The 25650-nt window shown below is 39.5% G+C and overlaps 2 protein-coding genes across 5 annotated transcripts; one reads left to right on the top strand and one right to left on the bottom strand.

Moving 5' to 3' along the window:
• The first annotated feature begins 5714 nt into the window (after window positions 1-5714).
• Window positions 5715-8985, top strand: LOC116248377 (peptide methionine sulfoxide reductase A5). Its single transcript, XM_031621130.2, has 4 exons — window positions 5715-6047; window positions 7423-7535; window positions 7616-7760; window positions 8638-8985. Exons 1-4 carry the CDS (start codon window positions 5778-5780, stop codon window positions 8830-8832), a joined length of 723 nt encoding a protein of 240 aa, XP_031476990.1. The 5' UTR covers window positions 5715-5777; the 3' UTR covers window positions 8833-8985.
• Window positions 8986-15546: 6561 nt separating this feature from the next.
• LOC116249272 (auxin response factor 5) lies at window positions 15547-23271 on the bottom strand. Of its 4 annotated transcripts, none has more exons than XM_050076423.1 (15): window positions 22666-23271; window positions 21932-22044; window positions 21476-21574; window positions 21333-21389; window positions 20867-21019; window positions 20693-20777; window positions 20013-20103; window positions 19213-19377; window positions 18973-19095; window positions 18475-18550; window positions 18235-18373; window positions 16366-18020; window positions 16082-16272; window positions 15823-15942; window positions 15547-15722 (listed from the first exon to the last, which is right to left on the bottom strand). In XM_050076423.1, coding segments are annotated over exons 1-15 (3171 nt in total). In that variant the 5' UTR covers window positions 22769-23271; the 3' UTR covers window positions 15547-15721. The 4 variants fall into 4 exon arrangements, with proteins under 4 accessions (XP_049932380.1, XP_049932379.1, XP_031478353.1 ...); XM_050076422.1 differs by having other exon boundaries at window positions 15547-15942; window positions 22666-22946; window positions 23043-23271; XM_031622493.2 differs by having other exon boundaries at window positions 15547-15942; window positions 22666-22946; window positions 23075-23271.
• Between the last annotated feature and the right edge of the window lie 2379 nt (window positions 23272-25650).

Raw genomic sequence — 25650 nt, 5'->3', positions numbered from 1 at the left:
AATGCATGGATCCGGATATCTAACCAAAATGTTTGAAAAAAAAAAGGCAGGCCTGGAAAAAAAGTTTAACATCCAACTAATATATTAGATCGAACTTAGATTTAAAAAATGACATCCCATCGGTTTCAACTTTAGTTTTAAATAAATATTTGATAAAGTTCAATTTCACATTGAGTTTTAAATAAAGAAAGAGTGTAGCCCTTCCTGCATTTTAGAGCTTGCTTCGGGATCAATATGGTGCAGGTTGGGGTGAACACGAGAGAGTCGAGCCCGAGTTCAGTTCGCTCAACTAATGAAACCTTGAGATCGAGAATAGCTCGACGGAAGCAGCTTGAGCTCGACTCGATTAAGGCTCGACAAACTCGTTTGAATAGAATTGATAGTCATCGTTACGCGACTCGATTAAGTCTGGACAAACTCGTTTGAATATATTAGATATGAACTCGAGCTCGACTCGATTACAGCTCGACAAACTAGTAAACTCGTTTGAATATATCGACTTGATTAAGGTCTGACAAACTCTATTAAGGCTCAAGCTCGACTCGGCAATTACGTGTTGAACCCGAACTCAACTCAATTATTTGAACGAGTCGACTCATGAACTCGAGCTCGACTCGTTAAGCAAATGACTTGGCTCGAGCTCGTTCTCGAGCCGAGCTCAAGTAGCTCAACTAGTTGTTCAACCCTAGCTTTAAGATCAACATGGTGTGGAAAAGTAATTCTGAAAGCGAAGCAGTGGTTATGGAAATGGACTCAGTGAGTCAGTGGCCCTTCATGTGCACTGCATGCTCTATTGAGTTACACTATACCCTTGGGGCTCAATGAATTCTGTTCTTATTTCGTTTATTTTAAGCCTCTTTTTTTTTTGCGAGAAAAGTATAATTCAAGCCTTGTCTTCTAGACTTACTTTAATTCACGAAAATAACAGTGTTTAAAAACTTGGCACTCCCCTCAAGCAGCATATTAAAGTTCAGAAATGATAAAAATGCAATTCCAATGTGAGAATATGAAAAATGTACTGTTTGAAAAAAGAAAAAAAAAACAAACAAATTCTTCTAGGCAAAAACACCTTGTTCACAAACAAATTCTTCTAGGCAAAAACACCTTGTTCCATTTTTAGAAAGAAAAAAAATACCCATGATCTTACAAGGTCTATGTCTTTTGGTAAAATTTTTCATTAAAGAGAAAGGTGTTTGATATTGTCAAACAACAAAGAAAGTTATATGTTTGTGCCCGAACAAAAAATACTTGTTCGGGCAGGTCAAAAAAATCAAAATGCCGTTTAACAGACAAAAAAAACCAAAGAAAACGAAGTTTTTAAAGAAATCAAAATACCCCTATGAGAGGTCAAACAGACAAAAAAAAAACCTTCCCTGAATGAAATTTTTGTCTTTTTTCATGTGCTTTTAATTTCGTTCGCATAAATTAGTACAAGTAATGCTCGGGTGCATGATCCCCTAGAAACCGAGCATTTTCCTTTTCACTTACCTTGTTTTTAGAGCTTAGACAAGTTTTCTACTAGTCGAAGTTCTAGAGATACATGTGCTAGTTGGCTGGTAAGTCTTCGAGTTAATGAACGAAACAAGACATATGGTTGACCAAATTTAATGTGTGCAAATTTATTTAAGTAGTTCAAACTTGTCGCTTTCCATCATAAATTGTTCAAGTGATAAATGTAGCGTAGTAGTCAGACTAAGGATGTCAATGCATGGATCACCAAAATGTTTATAAAAAAGACAGACCTAGAAAAAAAGTTTAACATCCACCTAATATATTAGATCGAACTTAGATTTAAAAAATGACATCTCACCATATTCATCTTCAGTTTTAAATAAATATTCGATAAAGTTCAAATTCACATTCAGTTTTAAATAAAGAAAAAACCTTGACATTCCTGCATTTTAGAGCTTCCTTCGGGACTAATATGGTGTAGGTTGGGGTTGGGCTGCACACGAGCCGAGTCGAGCCCGAGCTTGCCCAGCTCGAGCTCGAACTCGAACTCGAGTCGAGTTCCCTAACACGAGCTAACACGAGCTCGAGCTCGACTCGACTATACATAGTCGAGCTCGAGCTCGACTCGTTTAACTCGTTTATTCCTCCGTCGATGCTGCTGAAGAGCACGGTTATCATCAGCGGCGGCCTCTGGACGAAGCCCATCTTCCTGTCGGAGGACCCGCCATACCAGAAGCTGACCTCATCTATGGTGGAGCCATCCTCTTCGACGGCTGCTTGATCCCAATCAGGTCATCGGAGGCCGAGAGCTCCAGAAGAGCGGAGCAGGCGATAACCTTGCTGCCGCCAACACAGAACCCTGCGTCCTCCATCCCACAACACAACGCATGTTGCTTCAAGCCCTCTGGTCCTCCGCACATACACGACCCTCTTACCCTGCACAAGAAATCTAATCAACCAAACCATCAAAAAAAGACACTCAAACTCCTTTTCCCCTCTTCTTCTTCCCCAAACAAGAAGGGTGTAAGAAGGAGGTAAACAGGCAAAAAGACTTGCGGCTTTCTTCAACAGAGAAACAGAATCGTAAAGGGTGAAGGAGGAAGATGGTGGGTGGTGCTCTGGCGAAATTATAAAAGGAGCTTCGTGCACCTAATCCACAGTGGACTGGAAGGAAACAAAACAATAAAAATGAAAAATTGATGACCGCCATCTCCTGCTTACCCAGACAACCAATCCATTGAGCAAAAAATCAAGAAACTTTACTTTCTAGACAACCTAAATAACGCGAGACCACCATGAGAAGAAATTATAATTTCACGATTTGTACCAAATTTTAAAAGACACACATAGACTGCTTACCAACCGAAGAGTTGACTCTATGATCAAAAGCGAGAACGGGAAGTTCTCTCTCCTCTTCTGTATCTGCCTGTCAGAACCGTGCTCACACTGGCCTCCTTTCTCCCCTTCTTCTACCTCAAGAGCGGAGGGAAGCAGGGAGGAACGGCCACTTCCTCCCTCGCTCTCTGCCTCCATTCTTCCTCCTCCCTGGTATTTTTCCTCCTCCCACCTTCCCTTCTTTCTCTGCCGCCCTTCCTCCTCCCTCCTTCCCTTTTTCCTCCTCCAAGAAGAAAGAGAGGGAAAGAGGGGACGCCATCACCCGTAGCAGCTACGTCTCATGCCAGAGGAAGAAAGAAGGGGAAAGAGGATAACCCTAATATTTTCTCCATTCTGCCTCTTCTTCTTCTTTTCCTTCTTCTTCATTTTTTGTTTTTTGCGTCATCCATGGCTACGTCCAGAAAACATGCCCTTGAAGAAAAAGAAGGAGAAGAAGAAAGTGAAAATAAATAGAAAAAAACCAAATAACTTATCATTGATTTTCCAGATGGACAGACTCACAGGTGGCTAGAAACCGCCGGATGCCGCCGAACGCTGCCACAGGCCGGTGATGGTGGTCAAGGAACTTCATGGTTGGAGAAATAATGGAGAGCACAAAGACGGAGAAGAGAATGAGAAGTCAAAGAGACCGAGAGAGGGAGGGTCGGAGTCGGAGAGAGGGAGAACGGAAAAAGGAAACCTAAACTGAAAAAGAGTTATGAGTTTCCCGCCCGAGAAGTGCTGAACCGGTTTTTTTAAAACCGGTTTTTTTAAAACCGGTATTTTAACTAATCGAGCCGAGTCGAGCTTTAACGAGTCCACTTCAGTGAAACTCAAACTCGGCTCGATTAGTTAAACGAGTCGACTCGTGAACTCGAGCTTGACTCGTTTAACTAATGAAGCAACTCGAACTCGCTTACGAGTCGAGCATAAACGAGTCGAGCTCGAGTAGCTCGACTCGTTGTGGACCCCTAGGTAGGGGTGAACACGAGAGTGTCGAGCCCGAGTTCAGTCAGCTCGACTTGAGCTTGACTCAACTCGAGCTTGAGAATAGCTCGTCGGAAGCAGCTCGAGCTCGACTCGATTAAGGCTCGACAGTCATTTGAATAGAATTGATATTCATCGTTATATGACTCGATTAAGGTTCGACAAACTCGTTTGAGTAGAATTGATATGAGCACACGGTCGACTCGATTAAACCTCGACAAACTCGTAAACGCGTTTGAATATATCGACTTGATTAAGACCTGACAAACTCTATTAAGACTCAAGCTCAACTCGACAATTATGTGTTGAGCTCGATCTCAACTCAATTATTTGAACAAGTCGACTCATGAAATCGAACTCGACTCGTTAAGCAAATGACTCGGCTCGAACTCGTTCATGAGCCGAGCTCAAATAGCTCAACTAGTTGTTCAACCCTAGGTGTAAGATCAATATGATGTAGAAAAGTAACTCTCAAAGCGAAGCAGTGGCCATGGAAATGGACTCAGTGAGTTAGTGGCCCTTCATGTACACTGAGTGACACTATACCCTTGGGGCTCAATGAATTCTGTTCTTATTTCTTTTTATTTTAAGACTTTTTTTTTGCTAAAAAAGTTGCATTCAAGCCCTGTCTTCTAGACTTATTTTAATTCATGAGAATAACAGTGTTTAAAAACTTGGCACTCCCCTCAAGCAGTATATTAAAGTTCAGAAATGATAAAAATGCAATTCCAATGTGAGAATATGAAAAATGTACTGTCTAAAAAAAGAAAAAAAACAAACAAATTCTTCTGGGCAGAAACATCTTGTTCCATTTTTAAAATGAAAAAAAATACCCATGGTCTTACAAGGTTGACTTTTAGTAAAATTTTTCATTAAAGAGAAAGGTGTTTGATATTATAAAACGACAAAGAAAGTATATGTTTGTGCCCGAACAAAAAATACTTGTTCGGGCAGCTCAAAAAAATCAAAATGCCCTTTAATAGACTGTAAAAAAAACAAAGAAAAGAAGTTTTTTAAGAAATCAAAATACCCCTATGAGAGGTCAAACAGACGAAAAAAAAAACCTTCCTTGAATGAGATTTTTGACTTTTCCATGTGCTTTTAATTTTGTTCACAGAAATTAGTACAAGTAATGCTCGGGTGCATGATTTCCTAGAAACCAAGCATTTTCCTTTTTACTTACCTTGTTTTTAAAGCTTATACAAGTTTTCTACTAGTCGAAGTTTTAGAGATACATGTGCTAGTTGGTTGGTAAGTCTTCCAGTTAATGAACGAAACAAGGCATATGGGAGACCAAATTTAATGTGAGCAAATTTATTTAAGTAGTTCGAACTTATCGCTTTCCATCATAAATTGTTCAAGTGATAAACATAGCGTAGTCGACTGGATGTCAATGCATGGATCCCGATATCTAACCAAAATGTTTAAAAAAAAAAAACGGACCTGGAAAAAAAGTTTAACATCCAACTAAGAAATTAGATCCAACTTAGATTTTAAAAATGATATCCCATCCGTCTCACATTCAGATTCATCTTCAGTTTTAAGTAAATATTTTATGAAGTTCTTATATATATATATATATATATATAACCAAAATGTTTAAAAAAAAAAACGGACCTGGAAAATGATATCCCATCGGTCTTACATTCAGATTCATCTTCAGTTTTAAGTAAATATTTTATGAAGTTCTTTTATATATATATATATACCCAGTTTATATAAGTTGGAACTGATTAAAGCCAAAAGCTTATTTTTTTAAACAGCGAAATTAGGAGTACCTGAATCGGTTGCAGAGGCATCCCATTCGAGATGGTTCAATCTCCAAGACGTATCGTAAATCCGAGTCGCCAGCGGCGGAGAGAAAACCCCGCCGTTTCCCACGACTTTGCCGTCCCATTTTACAACGTTCCTTTTTTATTGTCCGAATTCGATTTCCCGGCGCACGGATTTCTAACTCCTGCATCATGAGGCTCCTGGCCGCCCTCCTCGTTCTCTGCCTTCTTCTGGACGGCACTCTCTGCGTCCGAGTTCCGGTCAACATTCCCCCTAGCGTAAGCGTCGGAGATCGGAATCCCAGCCTCAGGACGGCGGTCTTCGCCCTCGGGAGCTTCTGGAGAGCCGAGGCCGTCTTCGGATGCCTGCAGGGCGTCGAGCGCACCACCGCCGGTTACGCCGGAGGGACGAAGGCCCGACCGGAGTTCCGGAGCTTGGGAGATCACGCGGAGGCGGTTCAGGTTCGATCTGGATTTCCGCTTGCCGTCCACCACGTGTTAAATTTGGGTTTCTTTTCCTTTCTGGGTTGGTGATGGGGACGCTTGGATCTGGCAAAGATTTAGGAGTTCCTACGGCAGTCTTTGATCTGTTTCAAGGTTTTCTTTGTTGATTGAAGACATTATCTTATTATTAGCCTCATTTGCTTGAATTGGGGTCACTTCGTTTTTCTCGTTCCTGTTTCTGTGTATTGTGGTGGAAGAGAGGAGCAGGGAAAATGACCAACCGAAATTCGTCCCTATTGGATAATACTCCATTTTCTGATCCTGGATTTCGTTCGGGAGTGGCATAGAAGACATAGAAATATATCACTTCCTGCAGAATTCATTATATCATTCTTTATCATGAGCTGAATAGGATAAGAATCCGGTTGCTGGGTACCTATTGAGAATTTGTTATTCTAAGCTGCTTTATTGTTGAAAAGTTTTCTGGAGACTTGTGGGGGAATAGAAAACCGGAGATCTCTGGCCACTAGAGAGTAATGAAAATTTCACCTGCGGACATCTCATCTTCCTATTCTTCCATTTTACTGGGACTTTCAGTTTATAGCTTTAACCAAAAGAACAGTAGGATTAAACATACCAGTTGACGAGTACTTTGGTATATGAATTGCCAAACATTCTTCTGTATGCTCTTTACCTCGCTTATCCTACATTTGGGATTTGGCAGATTTGCATATTCTGTGACGCTATCAGAGTAACTTGGCTTTCTAATACCAAATCGATTGATGGTAGCCTTATTCATCTGTATTTTCCTTTCTATTCGGAATTAGGGTTTTAAACTAGATGTTAGTTGGTTATGTAAATATGTAGGTTTACTTCCACTCCAGAAATGTTCACTCCATTTTTTATGTCAATTCCATTATATTTGTAGTAACAGTTCAAAAAGCCTATATGTCGGTTGACCCAATAAAAAGGATTCTCTTATCTAACAAAAATGTGCTTATGAGGATGGTAGGACAGAACTTGTAATAAAATTTTAACGATGTTACATGTGCTGGAAACATGTTAGCTTCATGGGGTTTCTACTAGCTGCTGTGAAGGGGGCATCTTACCCTTCATATGTTCGAGGCGAGTAAAGCATTTAAGTATATATTTGTTTCTTAAATTTGACCATCTTATCATGTTGCTAGGTAACTATACATAATTTGTATTTTGGTATTTGGATCTCCATGGAAACAAGAATATGCGTCCAATTGTTATTTTTTGCTGTTTTGTTGTCTTAGAAATTTCATGCTTGCTTTTCTCATTCTATAATATATGGCGTAAATGTGTGTTCTGCTAATGCTTGTTTCTGTTTTTCCGTTTTCCTTGTTTCTCTGTTCCCCACCATGTACAGGTTGAGTATGATCCTAAGACAATCAGCTTTAAACAGCTTTTGGATATATTTTGGTCCAGTCATGATTCCCGGCAGGTTTTTGGCCAAGGCCCTGATGTAGGCAATCAGTACAGGTACCATGTGAGGAAATCATCCCAACAGTTACTTGCTGCTGTACATTATTTATACGCTCATTATGTTTAGCCCAATGCAGGTCTATAATTTTTACTAACGGAACTGAGGAGGCAAGGTTGGCTTCTGTGAGCAAAGAAAAGGAGCAGGCTAAATCAAAAAGCAGTTTGGTAACTACAATTATTATGCAGTTGGTGGAGTTTTATCCTGCAGAATTTGAACATCAGGTATATTTTTGTTTGATTATTCTACTGCTAGCATGTTTGAGATTTATATACCCATTGCTCCCTCCGTCTTACTGTTAGGGTTTACGGGCATCTGCACTTTGTTGTAGAATTATAACAAACGAGCCAACATTTGCACTTGACATTTGATTCAAGGACTTGTTTTAGTTGAAGGGATTGTTTGTTAGTTTTTTAGTTTGTTGAGGCATATTTCATACTTAATTGGTGTATAGGAAGACCTCGGTGTTATTCTCCTGTACCCATCAACGATTTTGCCCCTTATAAGTTTTGTAACTGTAGACTAAATCCAGAAACATCTATAAGAACTAAGAAGTCTACCATCTGAAATATTGAATATTCATGACTTATTAAGCGGTACCATGTACTGGAACTATTAGCGTCAATTTTCAATTTACGATCCTTCAAATTTAATTCTAATACTTTTGTTTAAAAATGTAATCTTTTGTAGGATTATGACTTTCGGATCCTTACATTTGCTAAATCTTTTTACTTCGGATTAGTAGAACGTGGATCAACTAAACCATCTCATGCTGCGTGTTAGCAAGGCACGCCCAGGAGTATCTAGGCTTTTGCTAGGATAAGCATCGCCTCCTGTGGTGACAGAACTCGCAGATCCCGAATGCCTAAATTGTTCAAAAATGTTTTTTTCGTGCAACTGAACCACCGGAACTTACGGCTTATATGCAATTGTCTTGTACAAAATCATCTTCAAATACAAATGCAGAATTTCAAGTCATGTCTACAACGTTATATTTCTATTCTTCTATTTGCTAAAAGCGACGAAGCATTTGCTTGTCTATACATTGCGAAAAGATTGAACGATCCTCACGATGGTGCTGTTTGTGGAACAAATGTGCAGAAGTTTGAGCTCCGGCGGAATCCCTTCCTGCTCCAGCTGGTAGGTGGTATGACGGAGGAGATCGCAGCATCAAACTTCGGCGCAAAGTTGAACGGCTACGCTGCCGAGCTCTGCCCCCCTGACATCCAGAGAAGGATGGATGCGAAGATTGAGAATATCGTTAGCAAGGGCTGGCCCGCTTTGAGAGAGTTCTAACAAGCCTTTGTTCCGGGATAACAGCACGAGCAGCGGCCAAAGCTCTCAGCATCTGCTTGATGGAGGCGTCTGAACTTTTCAGTGAAGTATATGAACAGAATGTCCTTCCAGGCCATCCGATTTTTGTTCTACAATCAAGTAAATCATATATCATAGTATTGTTCCTCTCCCCTTCTCTCTCTCTTTCTATCTCTCTCTCTGTGTGCTATGCTCCGACGTTCTCTAGAATTTTCTCTCCACTTCTGCCATTGTCCGCTACGCTGCCAATTCGATTACCGTCCGCCCCTCCTCTCGCTGGAAGTCTCAATGAACCACTTGGCGCAATCCACTTGCAAAGGGAGAGATTTTCCAGATTAGTATTGTTAAAACTGGAAGCTTACCGGCCCCTACCTCATTAAGGGCGTGTTTGGGTGACACTTGAATGGCTTGGGTAGAATGTTGTGCCTTCAAAATGCTAATCAATGCATGTTTGGATGACCATCAAAATTGAATTTTGACAAAACAGTGTTTTCGATAAAAAAGTGAACAACCTAACTTCTCTCGAGTTTTTACAAAAAAAGTCGTCTTATGTGCGTCAACCATCCAAGTACGCAAACTAAGGTTCAAAAACATATAAAGCAAGCTTTAAGAAAAAAATTGATGCTCACAAAACAACTTTCTTTTATTAGGGGTGTCATCCAAGCGCTACCTGAAATACACCGATATGGATCCAATTCTGCGCTTTTCTTTTATCAATCGATAAAAACCTGGTAATGCCGTATCACTCCATATCAGGCATTACAGCCTCTGATTCGCCAACGTTGCCAGGGTTTATCTCCAAATATTTTTCAAACCTTAGAGGAACTTCCAATAAGCAAGCAGCAAGGTCAAATTTTGTGCCCCATCCCAAATTATTTGACTGAACACCGCAACCTGACTCCGCAATCCGCAGTTAGTAAACGCTGAGAAATAAGAAGCCTTATCTCGAATGGAGAAACTTTTTGGTGCGGTTATCGAAATCCATGGGTATGCGATGGCCCCATTTGGTGCTAACAGAAACATTTTCTAGAAAAACAGAAAAAGAATCGTTTCAGGAGTCAGTTCAAACGGCAGAAACCACGTTCATACAGCCAGCACCTTTGGTGGATCGCGGGCTTATCGTGACCGAGCTTGTAAGACTCCAAAGAACAAAGAAACCCCAGAGTTATCCAACTCTTGAGATTTCTCACCTTGTAAATCTTTTTTTAAGTTCAACCCATCAACAAGGTAGATCGAGCGGTTGTCACCACAGAGCAAAAATTATTCATTAATCAGAAAAGGGAACAGACCACACATCGTGTGCTCACGTTTCAATCTGGTGCATGACGTTCACTAGTAAGTACATTTTTGCTTTAAAATAGAGAAAAAAAAAAGGTACTACACACTTCAAACTTCCCTCTTAAGATTCCCCCATGAAGTGCACAGCTTCAACACTCATGTTTATGTTTCCTTTAATGACCCTTCTTCTCTGCCTTATGCGACTTCGCTGCCTTCGCCTGGAAACTAAAACTGTTAGAAGGTCCTTCCTTTTTTCACAACAATATTCACCAAAAACTAAAGACATACGAAAAAATGAAATATTGCAGCTCATACATTATGCTATTGTTAGAAGAAAGCCCTTCTATACACTACCCGCACAGCAGAAACAGCCCTAGGAACGTACAACCCGGTCAAATAAAGAAGAACGAGTTTGAGCCTAAGTTGAGTTCCCATTTGACTACCTTAGAACCTCGAGAGCTTTTCCTTTCTAAGAAATTGCTGACATGCTTGCGTGTGCTTTAATTATCCGAAATTACTAATTTTTCTTTCACTGGGGCCGATAAATGAGAAGTTCCAGAAGTAAGACTGAACCATTTTTCACAGAGAAAAAAAGGCCTTGTCTAAAACTTGACATACATTGCTGCTAGTAGGTCACAATCCCACAAATTTTCCTTAGATGCATAATTAGCTCTTCCAACAAAGCTGCAGAAGTAAATATGCTTACCAGTTGCAACTTAGATATGAATTAATAGATTTTTAAAATTTATAAACGCCTCAGCTTGAGGAAACTAGGTAGTCGAGAGCATTTACTTGTGACTAGGTGACCAAGCCCCCAAGCGAAGCCAAAAAATAGTTCTAGTGGGAAACAAGAAGAATTAAGGAAAACTCAATTGCCCACGCCCTACTCAGACATTAACATTGCACCTAAGGACCCTAAGTGGCGCCAAGAGCAAGCATCTACATGCACCACTTCCTCCTCTGCCCTCTCTCTCTCTCTCTCTCTCTCTCTCTCTCTCTCTAAGAATCACCACAAATCGGCCAATAAAATTAGGTATTACTTTTCATATATTGCTACATCAGAAGTACTTTTTAAAGTTATAATCAGCTGGTGACGCCTTTAAAAGGACATTTTACGTGACAATGTGACTTCTTTAAAAGCACACAAACGCAAAACATAACCCGAGTCGAGAGACATCATTGCCTGCCCGAGCCCCCAGGATACTTGCTTTGACTTACGCAGGGGGTTGGTGCCCATGGGGTTTGGAGCTTCAAGGCTTCAACTACCCCCTAGAAATTGTGGTACACGCCCTCTTGGGCCACTGTGTCCAATCTCATCTGATGAGAGTGGTTCTAATATTTCCTGGGCCAGTAATATGCACAACTAAAGCATTGCGTATAGGACAAGAAGAGCAAGCGTTTTTCATAAGCCAAGGAAGGCAGTAACTACAACTAATCAGTTCGCCTTAAAGATCATAGACAGAAACAAGGACAGTGAAGATCAGATCAAGATCCACATGAAAGATATCGGAGGTTAAATTCCTTCCTGCAGTAGAATATCCCAGGCTTGGCGGCTATTAACAGAATTAATTAGATGCCATCGATGGTTGGGGGACTAATAGAGAAAATAAGACACACGACTGACAATATTGGATGCATTGTCAACATCCACTTTTCCAAAATCTAGAGGCTACATCATGGCTGAAATGAGCTACAAATTTGTAGATAAAAAAGCTTCAGCTATGTGGATCGAATCAAAATACTAACTTGCAAAGGACCAAGTTTGTTTCCCAAGATGCTTGAACAACCTCGATAATTTCTCCAATTTATTCTCTAGAACAATCTAGATTTATGCTTGGCAAAAGCAATATAAGCCAAACCAATGTGATTGGCTAAACAATAGGCCAAACCAAGTGAAGGCAGGCAGTTAGCATAATCACTAGAACCGAAGTATAATGAAAAGCAGTTCATAAAATAAGATCTGATGTTGTTCCGACAATGCATAACATTCAACATGCAAAACAAAGCAAATCTAGCTTTCATAAGTTTTAATTATCCCCAAACACAATATTGTATTATTGTCCAAAAGATACAGAGCGAGTTGGCTCCTCAAATTGCGTAGACAGGTTTTTACTCCAGTGCAGTTCTGACCAATAAAAGGAATCACCTTATGATGAAATGAAATTTGGACATTAAGAAGGCATTTGACAGGCATAATATGTGTGCTTAGAATATATGTCCCTGCAACAAATTTTTAAGAAAACCATGTTCTTGTTTTAGGAAACATGATGTGATTACATCTTATTAGATATAGATAACATCATCAATAATCACATCACTATTGTTAGAACAAAAACAGTCTTATTAGAACATGTGTTCTAAGAACATGTGCTCCAAGAATACAATGTCATTCTTACGAAACGCTTTATAAGGGTTTAGCTTAGCAATGCAACAAAAATCGCCTTATGCTGACATCAAGATTGGAGAGTAAGGCCAAACAAGTTAAATAGTTTGAGGCTTTGAGCGTGTGTTTGGGTGACATACTTAAATGCCATTTTGCAGGCAAAATGACATGAAAGCCTTAAATGCTAACTTTGGAGCAAAACGTTGTTCATATTTTAAGCTTATCGTCTGCGACTGTCATACATATATTTTCCAATGCACTCGTGACAAACCCGACCCAACTTCCACGTAATACTCTACCTCTATGTTTTTGGCATGTGTAAGGGAGGAACCAACACGTCACTCTCTTATGCTAAGCTTCCAGCAGGGGAGTATTATGGGAACAGAAATATCAGAAAGTTATTAAGCTCGAAAAAGCAAACAATTCCGCACAGAGACGCAATGAAATATGTACCTATACCTATACCCTTCAACTAAATAGACGCTCAAATCGGAGACGAATATACATCGAAACCCAATATTAGGGCCATTGAACACTCAATGCCTAAATTGTCAAGTACGGGGCTTAAGCAAGCCCATAGAATCATCAACAGTTAAACAGGCCTGCTGTGAAGAAGGACAATACATAAATCGCGCGGAAAAAAGCACGAATAAGGCCCAACATTTTCAGCTAACGGCATAACCCCTCCACCGTTTGAGAACAACGAAGGAAATAGCCAAAATCAGAAACGCATACCTTGAGATACGACAGCTTCATACTGCCGTAAACGATGCCGAAGGTGAGGGCTGAAGCACGAGCGACCTGGTATCCAAACAAAGGGCAAAAACAAAAACATCAGAAACCGCTCCGATAGATCTGAATCCTGATCGATCGACCATTCAATCAATGACCGCCTGAAATAGGAACTTCTCGTTGCCTAACTTAACTAGACCATGATACAACTAATTCTAAATGCTCAATTTCGGCTACCCCATGGAACCGACCGCCCGAAAGCGTCAAAACAGAATAAAAGGCATAGAAGAGAAGGCGCATCTTACCAAAGCGAGGGTGCTGGTGCCGGAATATGGGCCAGGAACCGCCATGGAAATCGCACAATGTTCTTTCTCTCCGGAAGGAGAAGAAGAAACCCTAACTCCCAGAGCTTCTGCTGCTAGCGAGAGAGAGAGAGAGAGAGAGAGAGAAGAGCCCGTCGTTGCGCAGTGGAGGACTCTTTTACGACTTAACGAAATGGATCGGATCGCGTTGAAAAAATAAATTCAAATCCAACCAAACTCGGTTCCAAGTCCCGAGAAAGTTAACAGGCGTAACTCCATTGTAAGTCCAAAATGTAAAAACACATTAAATTTAAACCAGGTATTTACTTAAAATACGTTAAAATGGGGAAATACATAGTTTGCCCCCAAAAAAGAAAACCCTAATAAAGATGTATCTGAAAATTATTTAAAAATTGGACAGAATTATAATTTACTCTATGTTGTCCTCGCTTATAAATTTAATCTAGAAAACTCGAAAAGAAATGAAGATCAGATCTAAACTAGCAATACATCCAAGTGAACTGGTTTTGTCTCGGCAAGAAAAACAAATGCTTATCATGCAATAGCCTTTTTTTTTCTGGTTTTTTTTCTAATTTCACGGATTAATTCTTGGTGACTCATAAGGTCATCCCTCAAATTTTGCTATTTAAAGATAAATTTATCTATATGTGTTACGTTTACCCATGGTTAGCAACTACCAACGAGACAATTTCATGTTATAAAGGCTTCCTATATGAAAGGGATCGAAACGGGTTTAAATGGTCGAGTAGCTCAAACTCGACTCGAATAAGTTCAACTTGAATGGTACCACCAGCTTAGATTGAGCAAATATATTGTGCTCATCTATTAAACTTGTCATTCTCGAGTTACAATATTCAAACTTTGGTTAGATTCGACGAGGCTTTTGAAGTGATACACAAATAGTTTTCTCTTGTGCACCTTTTTAAGGTCATTGGTGTAATGGACTTGAATGAGTTCAGCTCATGTCATACTCATTTCAACAAGGTTTAAGGAGTCGAAGATGAGATCAGGAGGTGTTTGATTGCCTTACACTTTAGATCCGCCGATTTGATATGGCATGCTTTTGTTAATGTGCCATAAGATTCACACTGAAGTCCACACTCGAAGTCATAGTTTTACCATTTGCATTGAGAAAAGGTCTGACTCTTATGATATCAGATACATGACTCTGAAATCATGAGGAGCTTACAGTGAACAGGTTGTATTACTTCTGTCTCTACTTTCATTCTTCTCTGTTTTCAGTCTTAGTGGACAACCTGTTTTATATTTGACAAGTAACTCATTCTGCCAAATGAACTAGAGTTTGTTCTCCTAGACCTTTCATTATACCATCATCAGAAATCACCAATCACCATAAGGCCAGGTGACAACCAGTTCGGAGAACTATACTTGCAAAACTGATTTTAAATGGTTAAACTGCAGACCAATTTGCCTTCAAGAAAGATACTAGAAGGGTAAAATGAATCTGCTTCGACTTTTTATAATTTTTTAACGAATTCATGAAAACACTTCCAATAATGCATTTGCCAACAAACAACCCCTAAATGACTAATTTGGTCAGTATCTGGCTCTGATTTTTCTTATTATATTCCTAATCCTTCACAATAAAATAAATCCATCAGGGCTTCCAATACAAACGCGTCCATGGGATTCGAATTTTTTTGTCGCACCAATCTATTTAAGCAAGACACTTGATTCATTTTATGTGAAGAAAAGCTGTTTCTACCAGCGTATTAAAATGTTACTTCCAACAAGGGGATTTCTCTTTTGTACATATTTAAAGGAATAATCCATGGCAGCCAAAACTGATTGTGATTTACATCTAATTCTAGAAAACTTAGGCAACACTTCATTAGAAAAGAGCATAACGCTACATGAGAAAGAAATGAAGTTTAAGCCAATTGACACATTTCACAGCCAAGCTCAGTATGGCATTCAATTCGAGTCGAGCTCAAACATGTTCACCTTGGTCACGCCCCCTTCACACAAATTATAGTTTTTAATGCCGAAACGCAGCCGAACATGCCAATAATATCCAGTACAAGATCAAGCTTCTCTTCTTGGGCTAGCTTAAAGCCGTGTTCATAGGTCCAATATTACATAGTAGTGAGATTCCTCAAGCAGTCAAACTATATGGTACACAGATGCCTCGGATTCTTACAGATCAACAAGACATTTAACAAATTAATTTCTGAGAAAAACACCAAAAAAAAAAAAAGAGAACATGGAACATAGAAATGAGAACAGAACATTTACCATTCACTGGACTGCAAATGATTAGCAACAGAACCAAGTAGCTGCATGCCCTCCTGGCTCATCTGTTGTACCTCGGAAGGGGATAAAATCTTGATGCAACGAACGCATCTAATGAATTCCCTGTTAAATATAGATTTGAGTGAAAAACATCACCCCAAAAGATAAAAATACATCTTCCAACTCCAGAGCAGATGACAAGCTTTATTCATGTGTCTATGTATGTGTGTGTGTGTGGGGGTAGAGGAAGAGAGAGACGTACTCCCATGGATCATCACCAACAAGAAGCACATCGTTTTCATAGTCTGTATAGACTAGTTTCCAGTCAGCTTCTCTAGGATCATTCAGTTTCCCCTCAAGACCAAACATGCATGCAATTGCGTACTTCAGCTCATCATAATCTTTAAACCTTGTGACATCAATAGATCGACCAACAGATCCTAGCTTTTGGACCTACAGATACATAATTATCTCAGGATATCATTTTCTCATGCATCAAACAGTTCACTGAATTGCATACTATTGTGTTTTTAACAGTGGCCATACCTTGGTATATGTTCGAAAAGGTGGAGAACCTTGCTGTAATGAGCTTGTATGGAAGCACGTTTCTCTGGCAGCCGCACCACATGAAGGCAGCCTTCCAAAGGACTCAGGTACCTCTTGGGCAGAGAAGGTCTGTGATTCGGATGGTCCCATGGATGTAACCTGGGACTGAAGATCCTGGCTAGAACTATAGTCACCCACGAGACATTCAGAAGGATTATAAAGGCAACCACCCTTCAGGGTGCTGAAGCGTTCCATGACTAAGCCTGAAACATATGGATCCATTAAAGTACTTGCGTTGCTGACTTCCAAGTGATTATTGCCATATATATTACTCTCCTCAGTAACATCTTTCGAACTGTAGCACTTTGAGATGTTTTGCAGATTGAGGGTATCTTGCGGGCCACCAAGATCTATTTTCTTGCAGGAAAAGGTCCCTGAAGTACTACAAATATTTTTTAGGTACGACTGATGGGCAAGCCCATATAATTCTTGGGCAGGGACCTGGAAAGGTTGGGTTGCATCAATATTGAAATTAAAGATGCATGGTGACTGCAATTTGACGTCAGAATCACGCCTTCCTGAATGAACTCCTGCAATGGCATTGGCATTTACACACGTGTCTGAGCTGTCTAATTCAGACAAAATTGACGTCTCAGGTTCTACCATCGGAATAGGCACCCTCAACATGCCACTGAGAGTCTGAAAAAGACTTGGATGAAGCATCAGTTCTTCAACATCCTGGAATTGAGATGTATGTTGCATTGGGAGTTGAAGCATCTGGCAGAGATTATCAGCGTCTGAATGTTGGCGTTCCGGTTGTAACGGCTGAAGTACCTTCACTTCAGTTTGAGGAGAAACAATTTGCATATGTTGCGATGATCCCTGCAGCAAGCATGATTGACTCAAAGATTGCAACTGGCTAGGCAGTCTCTCTAAGAGCTCCTCATCTTGGCAGCTTGTTGATAGGTTGGACTGGTTCGGCAGCTCTTGCTGTAAAACCCTTGGATTTTCTAAAGAATCGTTCTGACACTGTGCTGCAAGCGGATCAACATGAAGAGGTCTTGTGGATTGTACCCCTTTCGATGTCTTGCTGCATGAAGGATTATCCATGCACTCTTCTGGATTTTGTTTATTGCACTTGTCCTCCACTTTTTGGCTCTTGTTTTCTGTCACTGACAGTTGATCCGGAGCATTTAGGTGATGCAATGTAGCTTCAGCACCTTGTTCTAGTGTCTCCACCTGCACCAATGAAATTAGAGCCGAGTCTACAAGTTGAGGCCTCTCAACGCAATTTGATGAACTGTGGTTCTGGACTTGGACAGAATGCTGTTGCAGAAGTTGGTTGTGCTTTTCTATTGAAGCAGTTTGTGATTCTTCATTCTGCAGCTGTATTCCATTTAAGCACGACTGAGAAAATTGAAAGGGAGGCAAATTCCCTTTGTAAATTTCCTCTGCAAGACCCTGCAAGTCAGAAGCAGCCATTTGTCCACCACATCCCCCTAGTGCCCCGAGAGCATGCATCCCAGGTCTATGGAGTGCTCTCATAATCTGTTCTGCAGTACCATCAGAAACAAAGGAGCTTTGGAAGGTGCTATTGCCATTCCCAGGCATCTCCAAATTCAACCTTTTAAAAGTCTCTCTGTCAGTCTCTTCTCCTTCAAAATGAAAAAAGGAGAACCCAGTTAAAGAGCAATAATGATGCCAAGGAAACTTCTCCCAGGTTTTCAACAACTAGCAATGTAAGTCAAAAACCTGAATGTCAGCATACACTGATTCACGGTTTTTCAAAAATATATTTCATGCAGAGTAAACAAGAACGTAAGGCACTGTGTTAACGTTCCTGGTGAAAGTAGAATCACAACCACCCACCTCCATAACCAAATTGATACTGTCGCTTGAGAGTTGAAAATGCAGAAGGACAAATAAGGAAAGGATTTTCTGCAGTGTCAATTTCCCAGATACTGACCCTGCTTTGTCTTTCACTGCAACAAGGTTCATCCCATTCGACCTGATTCCAAATATAGGCATCGCTTGAGCATCAGAAAAGAAGAAATAATGATCAAATTGGCCATGCACCATCATTGACATGGGACCAGAAGACTACTTTACCCGGAGTGTTCGCCATTTTGAATCTGGCCATCTCACTGGATCAATATCACTAATCCCAACTACAGTGCCCATATATCTGAAAACATATAAGTTTTTGATATGGAGAAAGTACTTTAGTAAAGGAAGCAGAAAGAGGAGAGAAAAATATGACTGCTGTCGCATCAGATTGAAGATAAAACTCAAAGAGTTATAGCCACAGGTATTATGTGGAAATATAGATTGTAACTTTTAAGCTACGTTCTTGCTTCATGCAAATCGTGTACACTTAACAGAAAGGTGGGGCCACCATTTTATGCACCTTAAATATCCTAAAACTGTAATTATTTTGTTTATCGAAATAGGAAAGAAGAAGACACAAAGAAAATGGTTTGTTCCATGCATGATCTAAGTTTACTTAGACTAAAATACCACAGAGTACCCTGATATTACTACTTTATGCAACTAAACAAGCAGTGCCACTTCAAAAGCATAAATAAAATGGCATTGGTGAAAAGATACCTGCGTTTACCTGACTCCTCCATTTCAAACATCATTCCAAATCTCATTCCAATAGAAACTTGAATGCCATATACAGCCTTCTGATATTTGACCAGCGGAACAACAAACTCAGAAGGACAGGCCCTACACAAGTAATAAGAATCTTAAGGGTAATATACTTTTCAATGTTTTCATGCATGCTTTTGCAAAAAAAAAAACGTGTTGAACAGAGCAAAATCAAAATATGGGATGAAATTTTGCCTGGGATTATAGAATACAGTGAAAGGGCTGTGGTTGGCAGCAGCATGTGCTGCAGCAGCAAGGACACCTATGTGCATACTGTCTGCAGAAAGAACTGAAGATGGCAAAGTTGTTTGCTGACGATTTGCACGTCTTACACCAATAAGCAGCTGAGATTTCTCATCCCTAATTACAGAATCATCAGCAGCAACAGAACAAAATACCATTATAGACATGACAATGTGCAAATTGATGACAACAGACTTATACTTCATACAGTTACAATAAATCCTTAAGATGATCATAACAACTGCCTATGTCATCAAAGAAGGCCAACAAAAGAACAGATATCAGTTACTTTAATCCACAATACTAAGAATATGAAACAAGATAACCAATAAGAGCTTGGAGGATGAGTTCTACATGAATGCATCTGTAAGAATAAAACCAACCTGCATGACAAAAAAAACAAGTGGTTTACTTTCAAGGATTTCCATCCTAATTCAGAACTTGAGCTTTCTGGTTCACAGCAAAGCAAAAGCACAAAATCCTGAAATCAAATTACTAAGAATGATGATTTCAAGCATACACACCAATGGAATTGATCAAGCAGACATCAAAGAAAATTGAGAGTTTAATATCTATAGTAAGGGGACCCTTGGTCAAAGCATGTTACGTAATTGATGTCTTAACCAGACAAATGCAGAATGCTATCTATGTCAGCATTTCCATATACCAAAAAATCAAAGTAATTTTTGCCACATACAAACGCCAATTACACTTTTCAGACGAGCTTACAACTGAATGCAGCAGAGTATTACCTGATAAAAAGTACTGAATCGCCAGCTTTAAGTCTTTTTGCGCTTATGAATAAACTCCATCCAGTTGTTAGAAGGTGTCTTTTTGGCTGACCTGTGTATCAATGAAAAGAAAAAAAAAATCACACAATGCTCTTGAAGATACAAGTATATAACCACAATAAATAGCATCTACATCCCTGATAACCAGACTACTGAACCCGATTCAAGTAGACCGCAATCCCTTTCTGGTCAAGAGAATTAAAAAAAAAACAACTACTCTCAATCCAGACTAATAATGAAACTAGACCAAGGATTTGTAATGAAACAGAACAAATGGACAACGTCACAACAGGAACTAAGACTGCTAAGTATTTCACACTATATTGTCTTATAATAACTATCTGAGGAGAACCTTGATGCTAGAAAGAATCTGTAGATTACTTCAAATTTTCTGGGTGACAAAAAAGTGAAACCTCTGGAATAAAAAATCACAACACAATCTGCAAACTGTCATGACTTGATTGAAAAAGGCAGATTAATTGGTTGCGGCTGTGATGGCACTTCATCCAAAAAGAAGAAACAAGAAGAGGCACTGCATATTGGAAAAGTTCTAGCTTCAATCAGGAGAGACAATGATTGTAGAAGGACATTTGTTCATGAAAACTGAACAGAACGAATATCACCATCTGATCTGAACCAACCTCTATAAATATGGCGGAATGTCCAAGTGTTATCATGCAAGTCCCTGACTATAAGCTCCTGAGTTGGAGGCTGCATTGAGAAATCCTGAAATACATCACAGAATTAAAAAACCAAAAGATTTTGCCTGTTACAAAATTTAATTTCTAGACAAAAATCTAGTGTCAGAAGCTTACAAGAGGAGGAAATAGGTTTTCAGCAGCACGACGAGGTACTGAGAAACCCCCATGGGTACTTGTGTCACTTGCAGTCAATGTCTTGCAGAAGTAATCACTAGGCTGTTTACTATGCTTTGATTCTGATTGTGGAGAAGAGAAGACATCCATCTCCTGATAACAAAATTAATTTCATCTATAATAAGCTAATTCCAAGGAAGAAACAGCCTATGCAGAAATGCTGAAAAGCACAAAATTCAACTTTGAAACAACCAAAAAAAGTTCTTCCTATGAACTCAAATTCATAGGAAATAAGAATGGATGTCCAGCCACCATATCTCCTGCTAACAATGATCAATATATAGAATCAAGAAAGACATGCACTGAAATTTCTGATTGAGCAGCCAAGTTGAAGAATTTTTTCAAAGGTGAGAAATACATATACAGCAAAAGAAAAAAAAAAGAGTAGATTTTGCAGAGGGCTTACATTTTTCACAGGTTGAAGAGTCATCTGTGCAAAAATCTCATCAGTATCTTTATCTGCCTGAAATAAAACAAAAAAGGAAAAGTTATCAGTCTAAACGGCCTTCCATGAATGAGAAATTAGAAAAGCTTGAGTTGCCCAAATACATGGAGTGTGACACTGTGAACTTGGCACAACAGTTGAGAAGGCAAGCTTGCGTAGTTTGGGATATGCGAGTTGGCAACCTGTCTCGTAGAAAAGGCCACCTATCAAAAGAAAATAAATAAATCAGCAACTCAATATACTCAGAGGCTGCATAAATTACGAAGAAGTTCAAGACTGAAGCAAGTGTGGCTAGCAACTACCCATATCACATATTATAGGAGAAAAATATTTCACATTTTCATTAAATATATAGAATCCCTTGCGACATGTCTGACCAGAAACTCAAAGTAACACTCAGAGCAATGCATACCGGTTAAGGATGAAATTTCACAAGAAAGTAGTCAGAAGGTAGTCAACGTTTAGCAATTTCAGCGTAGATAGAAGGAAAACGATGGCTTAGCTTGGCAACCATGGAAGAGTTTTAGAACATAAAGATCATTGAAAACACACTCTCTTACCTGTTCGGTGTGTCCCTGAGGGAAATAATAGGCCAAGCTGCCTATTTGGGGCAAGGAAACAAGGGGGCCAGCACAGGCATGCCATAGCTCTGAGTTTATGATTTTCCGAGCGCCTGCATTCCAAGTTAAACAAGAAATACGACATGAAATTAAAAAAAAAAAAAATCTCTTCCTGCCTAACACCGACATGAAAGCAACATACGAAAGAAGCCACTTTAGCCTTTCATAAATAATATGCTTTGTCGTCTTCCTCCCCCTATCTAAACAGGGTCCATCATGAATTCCAGATAATACAGCACTTCCATACAACGTCAAGGTTGCCTATGTGCTCCTATTACTATGTATTTACATTCTTAAACGAGAGAAGCCAAACACTATCTACAGTTCCCAATGTTCTTCTTCTTCCTCCTGGTATAACACTTGGTCCATAATGCATTCCATAGCATTTCCAACTCCTAGGTAACGTGAAGGATGGTTATTTTCAAAAGGTATTACATATTATCGTAGTTCCGAGAGCATCTATAGATAAGCCAAAATTTTCTAGTCAATACAAATGATCTTCTATATCCATTTCGTGTTTCGAAGCTGAAACTGTTGTCAATACCATATTCCATAATAATACGAAGCCTCTTTATCTTCTATAGTAACTATCATGAACCACCTAGTCCGCCTAGACACATGCCTATGTCAAAGAAGACTTGAAAAGAAAAATGGAAAACCGAAAGAAAACTAACCTGGCTGACCCTGCAATTCTCCCTGACCCTTCATCTCCTCTACCACACTCGCCAAACTCTGCAACTTATTGCTTTTGAGTCTCTCACAGACAGCAGACAACATCTCAGATGCTCTTCTCTCCTCCAAGCGGGTTCATTTCTCCAACTTAGTAAACAAAGCGGGAACACCCATGTCTCGACCACTGCTTAAAGCTCATAACTGGTTTTCAGTCCCGTCCTAGAGCCCATACTCCCCACTGATAGCGAATCAACCCATGAGGGAGAGAAAAAAAGAATGACACCTGCAATGCAGAGAGCCAGAACCCAAGAAAATTCTTCTTCTCGTTCACAATAATTCATATGATGAAAAAGAAAGTTGGTCCTTTGAGCAGTATTACACAGTAAACGAAGCATGAGTTGTCCATCGCACCTTCCTCAGAGAATCAGTCCTTCTCTCTCTCTCTCTCTCTCTCTCTCTCTCTCTCTCTCTCGCTGAGCTAGAAACCGACTCTTCGACGCCCGGTGATGATATCTTCCCCCCAAAACATCAGTCTCTTTTCTTTTGTTCAAAAACCCGAAAGTAAGAAGGGCAGAAATGGCGGTTCTACGGATACTGTACCACCACCAACCTTTTGTTCTCTTTCCCTCTGTCTGCTTTTCTTTTTTCCCCTGTGCCTGAGAACGCCAATATCACACGGAAAACAGGCGCTTGCAGAGTGAGAAAGTGACAATAGAAGGTGGCAGAGTCAGGATGAGAGCATCCTTGAATAAGCTAACCATGGTAAATATCATCAAGCAAAAGAAAGAAAACCACTCAGAATAATACTTAAAACAACAGGCACTATTCTAAATTAAGCACACGCAGGTATAACATACATCTACATATACATATAAAGAGAGAGACTGTGTTTGTTAGTGCATACCCAGAACAAGTGAATGGGTGTCGGAGAAATTTCTCTTATGCATGGGATTCATGTTCTTTAATTTTCTCATAAGCGACAGCTTTCTTGAACAGTGAATCAAATTAAGATTGCATGTTAATATCCAGCATCTTGGAAATGGTGAAGCCTTACACGTCTTGTCCTCTGCAGCTCAGAACAATTTATTTTACTCTCATGGATGTAAGAGCGATGCTTTTGTCCAATTCAGTCTGCCAACCAGAATTACACGGATCGTCGAAGAAATAGAAGTTTTATTCAACGTTTACAGAAAAAAGAAAAAGGAGACCTGTAATTACAGTATCCGTATCATTCAAATGGTTGGAGAGAGAGGTGGCGTGTCAAGGTGCAATGTCACTGAGATAAATTCCTTTCGAAACCCAGAAAAGACAGTAAAGGGAAACATTTGATAAGATAGTCATTTAAAGCTAGTAAATAAGAATAGACAAAAATGAAGAATATTTTGAGTGCGATAGTAATTAATGCTGGTGCTGCTTCTCTATATCCTCTCATGCAAATGCATGGCTCTCTCTCTCTTTATATATATACATATATATATATATATATATATAGATAACTGAATCACTCTTCAACGACAAGCTTGTACAAGCCTGTTATTTTCCAATTCCGTGCAAACATGTGAGGGAGCTCACCTACTTGGCTCGAGTCTCGGTGCGATGAGTGCAAGCAAGAAAGGGGCACGTTGAACGAAGCATGGGTAGGTCGCATTTCTAAACAAGGGGTTTTAAAAAATGTACTTAAAATTGAATGGTGTTCATTCTGATTCATACTTCTTTTTACTTTTTCAAGGATCCAGACTAAGGACAGTTCATTGCTGGGATTAAGATTTGCCAAATAAAAATACAAAACAAATTTTGAGTCCCAACATTACAATATATAATGTTGATGCAAACGGTAACAAGTGAAATGTGATATGATATTATTCATGTACAAAAGGACCACTTATGATTTAACTTGTTGCATCTCTTCGACAATTTAAAATTTCAAAACTGAGGTTTCTTCATGAATCTTTGTTGGGGCAAGTTTTATAAAGCGGAAGCTTGCAAAAAGCCGTAGTGTACTAGGCAATAAGATGGTCCCTCAATTCATCCTATTTCATAGGATCGGGGATGTGATATGGTTCCGAAGTGTACTAGGCAATAAGATGGTCCCTCAATTCATCATATTTCATAGGATCGGGGATGTGATATGGTTCCGAAGGATGAACCGGATATAGACAGTTCTAATAAGATCTCATTCTTAAACAAAAACCCATTTTGTGATTTATTCCATCTATTCCATGACCGGAACAAAGGGAGATACACGTTGCACCACGATTTTGAATCAGAAGAAAGATTTCAAGAAATGGCAGATCTATTCACTCTATCAATAACCGAGCCTGATCCGGTGTATCATAAGGGATTTGCCTTTTCTATTGATTCCTACGGGTTGGATCAAAAAAAATTCTTGAATGAGGTATTCAACTCCAGGGATGAATCGAAAAAGAACTCTTTATTGGTTCTACCTCATATTCAACTACTACTTTTAAATCGTAAAAAGATGCACTTTCAACTCAAGGGGTCAGTGGCCTCTGTTAGAAACGGTGAAATGAACCACTCACTATATGGTATCGACTAGTGAACCTTAATAAGAATTTTTTAGCTCTACAAATAATTTGTCAGTCATTCATTTCTTTCATGGCTCCCCTATTATTAGCACCAGTGGTGCATAGATGCACCTAGGCGTTCAAACAATGTTTGTGTTAATTAACTCTTTTTCCCTTCGCATGCTTGGGGTTTGTGCAATTTTTTTTGTTGTGAAAGCCCAACGACATTAAATTTTTTAAAGAAAACTTAAGTAGCGGTCCATGACACAGTAGAAAAAATTTGTCCCGCGAAAACTAGTTTTCCAAAAATTTGTTTTTAATCGGTTCTGAAAATGTAGATTATGTGTTTGGATAATAAGAATATCAAAACACTTTTTCTTTTTTTTAATGACCTGGGGGGTGTCGAGTCATTCAATCTCCTTCAAGAACAGGTTTTCCGAAAATTGAGTTTTAGCAAAACTC

Source organism: Nymphaea colorata, chromosome 2 (assembly GCF_008831285.2).
Source record: "Nymphaea colorata isolate Beijing-Zhang1983 chromosome 2, ASM883128v2, whole genome shotgun sequence".
NCBI lineage: Eukaryota > Viridiplantae > Streptophyta > Magnoliopsida > Nymphaeales > Nymphaeaceae > Nymphaea > Nymphaea colorata.
The sequence above is the reverse complement of the archived record's forward strand: the minus strand, read 5'-3'. Positions and strand labels throughout refer to the sequence as shown.

Bases quoted from the DNA above. Each gene is read 5' to 3' on its own strand.
- LOC116249272 (XM_050076421.1), bottom strand. From the start codon at position 22,768: ATGTTGTCTGCTGTCTGTGAGAGACTCAAAAGCAATAAGTTGCAGAGT. The intron at 19,096-19,212 runs GCAAAATTTCAT...TTACTTGTGTAG, and splicing joins ACTGTATTCTATAATCCCAG to GGCCTGTCCTTCTGAGTTTG. The intron at 15,943-16,081 runs GTACGTCTCTCT...TATATTTAACAG, and splicing joins GTTGGTGATGATCCATGGGA to GGAATTCATTAGATGCGTTC.
- LOC116248377 (XM_031621130.2), top strand. From the start codon at position 5,778: ATGAGGCTCCTGGCCGCCCTCCTCGTTCTCTGCCTTCTTCTGGACGGC. The intron at 7,536-7,615 runs GTACCATGTGAG...AGCCCAATGCAG, and splicing joins GATGTAGGCAATCAGTACAG to GTCTATAATTTTTACTAACG. The intron at 7,761-8,637 runs GTATATTTTTGT...ACAAATGTGCAG, and splicing joins CTGCAGAATTTGAACATCAG to AAGTTTGAGCTCCGGCGGAA.